Consider the following 7,394-nt stretch of genomic DNA (forward strand, 5'->3'; position numbering starts at 1 on the left):
GCCTTCCTTCCTTATCCCAGATTTTTTATTAAGTCGTCCTCCTTGCCCGATCTCGATCCCATGACAGACACCTCAGAGCTGGAGATCATTGAGAACGCGCCGCCTTTGTCTAGAGAATACAGGCGTGTGGGCACAATGTCTTACCAGGCATCATCGACAGAGCGCATGCTGTCAGCTTGCGCAGGTGCCCTTGCCACCTCTATATTGAGTAAGACGGCCTGTCCGCGATTTCCCGACATTTCTCATTATTGACTGTCGTTTGCAAAAGTGACACCACTAGACGTTGTAAAGACTCGACTGCAGAGCCAGGAGGCGGCGGGTAGCAGACATTTGAACGGCACGGCGGTATGGATCTTGATCATGGGTTTTGTGAACTGTGGTTACTGACTGCGACAGCTAGGACGGACTAGTCAAGATATTTCGCCACGAAGGTCCTCTCGGTCTTTTTCGAGGATTATCTGCCGGTCTCGTCATGGCTGTACCATCGACTGTAATCTACTTTGTTGGTTACGATTATATCCGCGATCAAATACGTCTATCTCGATTTGCAAACACTTCGGTCCATGATTACTCGCCTCTCTGGGCAGGTGGAGTAGCACGGACAATAGCGGCAGCCGTAATATCTCCCATTGAGCTTTTCCGCACCAGAATGCAATCAGTCGAAGGAAGGGAAGGGTTCGCAGGTAGGCAAACGAGTAGCAAGGCAAGAGGAATGGGGTTTTGACAGTTATTTCCCCGTTTTCTGCAGCTGTGTGGCGTGGGATCACAGAATTAATAAAACAGGAGGGCCCTGCATCCTTGTGGCGAGGATTATTGCCAACGATGCTTAGAGATGTACCATTTTCAGGTAAGCCGATGTAAATCGCAAAGGTTCCCTCTATCTCTCTCTCCAAGAGTTCCTAAAACGATAGCATTGTAGCCGTTTATTGGATGGGATATGAACAAATCAGAGCACGGTTGAATGGCAACGCACATCAAAATACCCTCTCAAGTTTCCAAAACGCATTTATTGCAGGCGCTTCTTCCGGAATGGTGAATATCACGAATTTGAAATCAAAAAGTGTCCCGAAGTTTGTTGCTAACGTCTCCATGCCCTTGCAGTTTGCCGCTGTAGTGACGACGCCATTCGACGTCATAAAAACACAACGACAAGTGAGTTCCGGTCGTGGTAAGTTAGAGAAAATTTTGTCAATGCCGCATGTTCTCCCTATGCTGACATTGGGCGCAAAAGATGCAGAAATTCGTCGCTTAGTGACAAAGATCATTCACGAAGAAGGATATAAAGGGTTTTTCAGAGGTAAATAGATACAGTGTTTGCTGTCCTACCGCAGTCTTCTCACATGACTGGCAAAGGCGTCGTGCCACGCGTGATCAAGGTTGCACCATCCTGCGCTATAATGATTTCGAGCTACGAAGTTGGCAAGCTCTTCTTTGCAGATCGTCGGCGTTCAGCCGCGACCACATCCACCTTATAGATTAATATTGTACATACCAGCCGCAAGCATTTAACATTAGATTGATTACCTTTTTTTATGTCCGTTTTTTCATAGACACACATGTAAAGTATATGCACTCATTTTTTTTTATTCTCAATATTGCTAACAAGAACGCGTGAAGTATGGAATTTGGGATCCTCTGATTTAATGCTAGACGACTTGAAAAATCATGTACAGATAAGGAGATAACTAGAAAAGAAAGAAAGGATAGTGACAGGCGAAACAATTGCGCGACGGATAGAAGCCGTGAATTAAAAGATTATTACTCTTCATCGCCTGCACCCTACGAACGCGCCACACGTCAATTTTTCCCTTTTTCCCATTTCGTGAAAATTTCAAAACCTTACCGAAGACATTTTTGCCTTTTCAGCTTCGTAGCGCTTTTTATCCTCCTCAGCTTTTTCGATGTACGGCTAATATAAGAAAAGTTCAGTAAGTCATCGGCTGTGTCAAAGAGCAGAGTTACCTTCTTTTCTTCGTCTGACATTTCCTTCCATCGCTGGCCTAGCAGTCTTCCGATTTCACCTAAATCCAATATCAGGATTTCTCGGATGCGGACAAGGAACGCGTGTTAGCCAATTACCAAAGGGAGCATCCGGGTTCTCTGCTTTGACTTTGTCTCGGCACTCTTGCGAGAAGAACATGTAAGCTGACAGCCCGCGTTTGGGAGTGTTTGGGTCTTTCTTGCTTCTTCGCTTCTTGTCGGGAGTAGCAGCCGCACGCTTGGACACCTTGGCTTCACCGGTCTTAGTTTCCTTGGGCATCTTTTTGAAAACGCGTCGTTTACAAGTTGAGCACGAGGAAAATACTATCCTTTGTACTATACCTGTATAAGTGAAAAGAGAAGAGGGAAGAAAGAGAGTGAAAGTGAGAGAGAGAGAGAGAGAAGAGAGGGAAGACGGGGGGATGCGCGGAAAAGATTGAAAATTTTAAGTGCGGGTATGTGTGTGGGAGAAGGAAAGCACCGTTAAGGGGGGGTGCACACACAGGCACGCACGAGTATACACTCACGCACACACACTGAGGCAGCAGCTAGGCAGCCAGGCACCAATAGCTGGCCACCCGCGTGGTTCAGCCCCCCAAGTGCCACACACACTATTGATTGGAGGACAGCAATGTAGAATGTTAACTTTTCTGACGTTTCCCAATTCCTCTTCTTTTTCCGTTTGAAATAGCTTTACGCTTATCAGAAGTCCTTCTTCAGCTCACGATAACGTATTGATGATGGGCTTCTGCAATTTGCTCAAGTAGTTGTTGGACTTGAAAATTACAAATTTGGCAAAGTGATCATTGCTGATCAGGACTCAGGGATGGCTTCAAGCTTTTTAGATTATTGCTGTGCGTGTGATAGCAGTAGTATATGTATGGATTTTAGGTACAATGTTGAACAAGATGAGGACTCGGAAAAAAGTAGAATGAAAAAGAAATATCATGTTTGTTTGTTTACCTTGCTTAACGTATGATGAAATGCTCGCAATCTTGGGATATTCCTGTGAAAGGCATAAACTCTTGTTGAAATGGTTAATTTATGTAGACATTTGCACATATTAGCATAATATTGAGCTGATAGATAGTGGGTAAAAAGCAAAATAGTATCTTATGTAGACGCGTATATTAAAGGCTTTTAATCTAGTTCTCCGTTGTCCATGATCAAAGGATAGATTAGATACCTTAAAAAAAACCGAAAAAGCAAGTAATATTCACTAGCCATCGTGAGCAGTCTGAAGGACTTTGTAGGCAGCAGAGATTCATGGCTGTGGCATGGCTAGTAAGTGTGAATCAAACGGACTTGATTTTTCTGCTTGAAAGCTTTCATTCCGCGGCTTCCTCGCGTTGTCGCTGGATACTATGGAAAGCAGCCCTGAATCACCAAAGTCCATCAACTCAGCAGTGTATGGTATTCAAAAACTGTTGCGAAATCTGGAAAAGCAATGGCCGGCGTTGAAAAAGAGCGATGGGAGCAATACAAGTGGTGTGTATATAAGCTTAACTTGTTTTTCTCATTTCTGTATGAAAGCATTGCTAAGTCTTGTTAGATATTCACGCCCTCGGACCAGTCAACCTAGACAGCACTCGGCAAGAATTTGCCAACCACATTGAACTGATCCGCACGATCTGCTCGCAGTTCGAGACTGAAGTCCTCGGCGACGTCATGAAAATGGGAGCTGGTGCCGATCCTGCCTTCAGAAAGCACTTTACGCACCTGAGAGAACAAGCAACGCTCGAGAGTACAGTGACGCGGACAAAGGATACGCTGAAAATGACAAAGGAATGTTTGGAAGAAGTAACCGGCGAATATGACGCTTCGCAGTCCAAAGTACAAACGCAAAAACTCGAAAAGTTGGGACAATCTATGGGGTATTTACGGCATGGAGCATTCGTTGGAAAAAAAGTTCACATGTAGTCCATTTAGGCTTGTTGCCTTTATTGATACCACAGAGAAGAATGGAATGCCAACGACGACTATTACTTTGGGAGGAAATGTTATAGTCGTGGATGTGAGTTATCATGACATATTCTGATTCTAAAGACGAATACTAAAAACGAATATAGATCGATCTAGATGAACAGGGCAATGTACTTAGAAGCAGTGTGAGCTACGAATCTGAAGCTCTGCAAAATGATCACGATGATCGTGTAAGTATGAGACCTTATAAACTGCATATCAGCTTTCTTCTGATATTTGAGGATAGATGGATCAATTGCTTGCTCAAAGTCTTCGCTCGCACAACCTGGATCTGTTCAAACGTAATCTCGGCGCCCTTGCTTTGCTCGATCGACTTAATGTTAAGCATACACCAACCGATTTTTTCCTTGTCGTCAAAGCTCTGCTGAACGACGCAAAACTTATTTATAACCAGGAAATGTATGTGAGGACAGGCGTAGAAAGTAGAGACGTAGTCCCTTATACTAATGTTTTCTACGTAGCTTAATTTCATCAGAGGATATTGTAAAAGTGCTTATGGAAGGGCATGGTCTTCCCAGCTATCATCTCGATTTCCCTGGACTTTCAATAGCGTATTGGATCAGCAAAGAGCTTGTCATCGGCAACGATTGGGCAGCGGTGCGTAGCAGCATTGGAAAAGGTATGGGTAGAGAGAGTGGGAGAAAAAGACTCGCCCTTGCTTACCATTGACGTAGATGAAAACCATCCATCTCTTTGCAAAGCTGCTAAAATCTTAATCAGCTTCGAGGAATGCCGGCAACCGCAATTCTTCTTACCAACGAATAGATCACAGTACTTGCTGGATTTCGAAGAAACAGAGGAATCTATAAAGACTGGTCCCAATGGGTACATCATACATACAAAACAATCAACAGACACGAACTTACGGATCTTGCATTTGTAGGGAGCATTTACAAGTAATTAGCGAGCCAAGCTGGCCAAAATTCATGCAGCCGCTCCGATACGTCAAAGTACTTTCCACATTTCCGGATGCACAGGCGGTGCCAGTCCGATATGTTGCAAAGTTGGATCCTCCATTACCGGCGTCTGATGCAATAATTAGGAAAATAATGACGATCACTAGTCTCGCGGGCGAAGGTACCGTCGATGCTGTGTATGCTTTTCTGATACGTTACAACTCATGAAATTACATAGACCTCCTAAATGCAGTAAATATTGACAACACTCCGTTATCACCAGCACCTTCTTTAGAAAAACTGCTGGTATGAACACTGAAATTTGATGCCGAGAATGTTTATCGAACAAACCTTGAAATGATAATAGGTGAAAAATTTCGACAACGACATAGACTTGCTACAAAAGGAGTTATGGGTTATAGTAAGCAATACCTGAAGGCAGTCAGCCAGCATGACATATTCTAATGGAACCACAATAGACTATGAAGGACATACCCAACCAAGTATACAAATGGACAGGCCCTTCTGAAACTTCTGGGAAAATGATTCATCGTATACCATTTACACACCCAGTTCAACTGTATAATATCTTGCAGGTTAGGAAATGGAAATGATTAGCAATGCAAATAGCATAAACTCATTGTATGTCCTCCAGTATCTCCGACAACAACAAATGTTCAATACACTATTCACTAGCATATTCAATAGCTCTGCAAAGCGACAAGGAACACAAGAAAAATCTCAACCATTGTCACTGGACAATATTCTGCAAGGTACAGAAACTACAGATAACTATCAGAATACTTGATCCTAATAGCTTAAAATATAGAAAGTGAATCGGACGATCAACTGTATATCCAAATTGCCAGCATCTCAGCACCTCATACACTTCATTTCACGCTTTTGCTTCCTCCTTCATTGCAACCCGACCAATCGACACTCGTACCGTTCTCCGTGGAGATACCCAGAAATGCACCAGCGCACCCAGTCGTTCGTCTTCATCCACCCTCGTCTGGAGAATATGACCCGATGCATCAGCTGTCCTGGAATCAAGAAGTTTTTGATGCCGAAAAGATGACTCTGGTGCTGCAAACAAGCTACAGCATCCCTGTCCTCATACGCTGGCTGTGGCATCGAATCGCCAACTATCAAGGCGAATACACAGTAAAAACACCGCGACTCGGACTGAAGCGATCAAAAAACGACGATGACGACGATGATACAAAGCAGAGACGTATCAAGATGGAAATGTAATGTGCCTGTTTTATTCAATTACAATCCAGTTTGTGTAGTATGGATTTTGCCTTTGCTTTCTTCACCGCCCAGACTCTTGATAAAGAACTGAGTAATTCTCGACCATGCCAGATCACGCACATCCTGCTCGTCTTTGAGCGGGTCTGTATTTTTATCCACGAATCCTAGTTCTTTGCGCTTCTGAATACTCCATTCATCATCGTTCAAAAAGGCGTGGCCTTGCTCGGGATATCTGAAAACCTCGGCATATGCAGCCTTGTTGGTGTATAGGTTGAATTCAAGACTATCCGCGGCAGTCGGGTCGCTGAATCCTTTGTGCGTATCTTTGCCGCCGAAATGAGCTTGCACTGGCGTCCGGGTTGTAACGATCCGAACGTCAAAGATATCACCGGGTGGCGTGCCGTAGCAAGAGACGGCTGCGTTCAAAGGATGAGGCGTGTTGACCAGTTTGCTGGCGAGCGCGAGGCTAAGTCCACCACCCATACAAAATCCAATGGACCCGATTCGACTGCAAAAGATATGTTAGAGAGAAAACTAGTGAAAAATCCATCAATTTATGTGATACTTGCGGATATTTTGCCTCTCGCAGCTGTTCCGCGAGCTCTTCCAGTTCGTGTACTGCTTGTTTCCAGTCAAGGTTTCCCATTAGATGGCTTGCTTCCTGATTGGGTTCTTTAGCAACTATATCTAAAATGCAACGTGCTCATCATACCTCCGCCGACAAACCGAGTTTGCCTTTATACAAGTCGGGAACTACAGTGTATGCTCCAGTGCTATCGGCGATGCGTTGGGCGTGACGCTTGATTTGGTCATTGACACCCCACCATTCTTGCAACACCTGCGTAGACGACAATGCGGTGCGCGTTTTGGTAAACCGAACGAGATACAGCACTCAAGACAATGTATAGCTTACAATAATGGCAGCGCCGTGTATTTTGGCGTGAGCTGAGGGTCTGAAGGGGAAGACTTGGAATGGCAACTTTTTGGCAACATTCAACACCATGGTGGGCAAAAGACGAGAAAGCGTTTGACACTACAGGTTTTTCAAAAATTGTTGGCGCATTAATCCACAATGTGGATTTGCACATTGATCAATCTATTTTATAACAAAGCATCACAAGAAAATGGTTAGATCGGCAACGCAAAAGGGCTCTTCTGCTTCATCGTACTCCAGTAGATGGAACTATTTATTCACATTTAGGACATTTTGGTGACGGCATCGCTGACTGTATGGTATATTAATACCTTTATGAAAGAAACACGTAACAACTTATCAATCAC

At 44.1% G+C, this 7,394-nt stretch overlaps 4 protein-coding genes across 4 annotated transcripts; 2 read left to right on the plus strand and 2 right to left on the minus strand.

Annotated features, from left to right (window-relative positions):
* Positions 1 to 60: 60 nt before the first annotated feature.
* Positions 61 to 1,475, plus strand: VTP01DRAFT_224 (uncharacterized protein; the record flags this gene model as incomplete). Its single annotated transcript, XM_069380679.1, has 8 exons — positions 61 to 208; positions 269 to 345; positions 401 to 683; positions 749 to 847; positions 920 to 1,032; positions 1,102 to 1,168; positions 1,232 to 1,297; positions 1,354 to 1,475. 8 exons carry the CDS (start codon positions 61 to 63, stop codon positions 1,473 to 1,475), a joined length of 975 nt encoding a protein of 324 aa, XP_069244644.1.
* A 283-nt stretch (positions 1,476 to 1,758) lies between these two features.
* Positions 1,759 to 2,260, minus strand: VTP01DRAFT_225 (uncharacterized protein; the record flags this gene model as incomplete). Its single annotated transcript, XM_069380690.1, has 4 exons — positions 1,759 to 1,779; positions 1,844 to 1,909; positions 1,963 to 2,021; positions 2,080 to 2,260. 4 exons carry the CDS (start codon positions 2,258 to 2,260, stop codon positions 1,759 to 1,761), a joined length of 327 nt encoding a protein of 108 aa, XP_069244645.1.
* Positions 2,261 to 3,344: 1,084 nt separating this feature from the next.
* On the plus strand, positions 3,345 to 6,113 carry VTP01DRAFT_226 (uncharacterized protein; the record flags this gene model as incomplete). The annotated part of the gene is made up of 13 exons (XM_069380701.1): positions 3,345 to 3,468; positions 3,533 to 3,854; positions 3,910 to 3,994; positions 4,050 to 4,133; positions 4,190 to 4,362; positions 4,425 to 4,582; positions 4,638 to 4,788; positions 4,847 to 5,040; positions 5,098 to 5,165; positions 5,227 to 5,280; positions 5,339 to 5,455; positions 5,515 to 5,632; positions 5,689 to 6,113. 13 exons carry the CDS (start codon positions 3,345 to 3,347, stop codon positions 6,111 to 6,113), a joined length of 2,073 nt encoding a protein of 690 aa, XP_069244646.1.
* An 18-nt stretch (positions 6,114 to 6,131) lies between these two features.
* Positions 6,132 to 7,116, minus strand: VTP01DRAFT_227 (uncharacterized protein; the record flags this gene model as incomplete). The annotated part of the gene is made up of 4 exons (XM_069380712.1): positions 6,132 to 6,621; positions 6,683 to 6,774; positions 6,826 to 6,951; positions 7,027 to 7,116. 4 exons carry the CDS (start codon positions 7,114 to 7,116, stop codon positions 6,132 to 6,134), a joined length of 798 nt encoding a protein of 265 aa, XP_069244647.1.
* Positions 7,117 to 7,394: the final 278 nt, after the last annotated feature.

This window comes from Rhizomucor pusillus (assembly GCF_041956525.1).
Source record: "Rhizomucor pusillus strain CBS 183.67 unplaced genomic scaffold VTP01scaffold_1, whole genome shotgun sequence".
Classification (NCBI taxonomy): domain Eukaryota; kingdom Fungi; phylum Mucoromycota; class Mucoromycetes; order Mucorales; family Lichtheimiaceae; genus Rhizomucor; species Rhizomucor pusillus.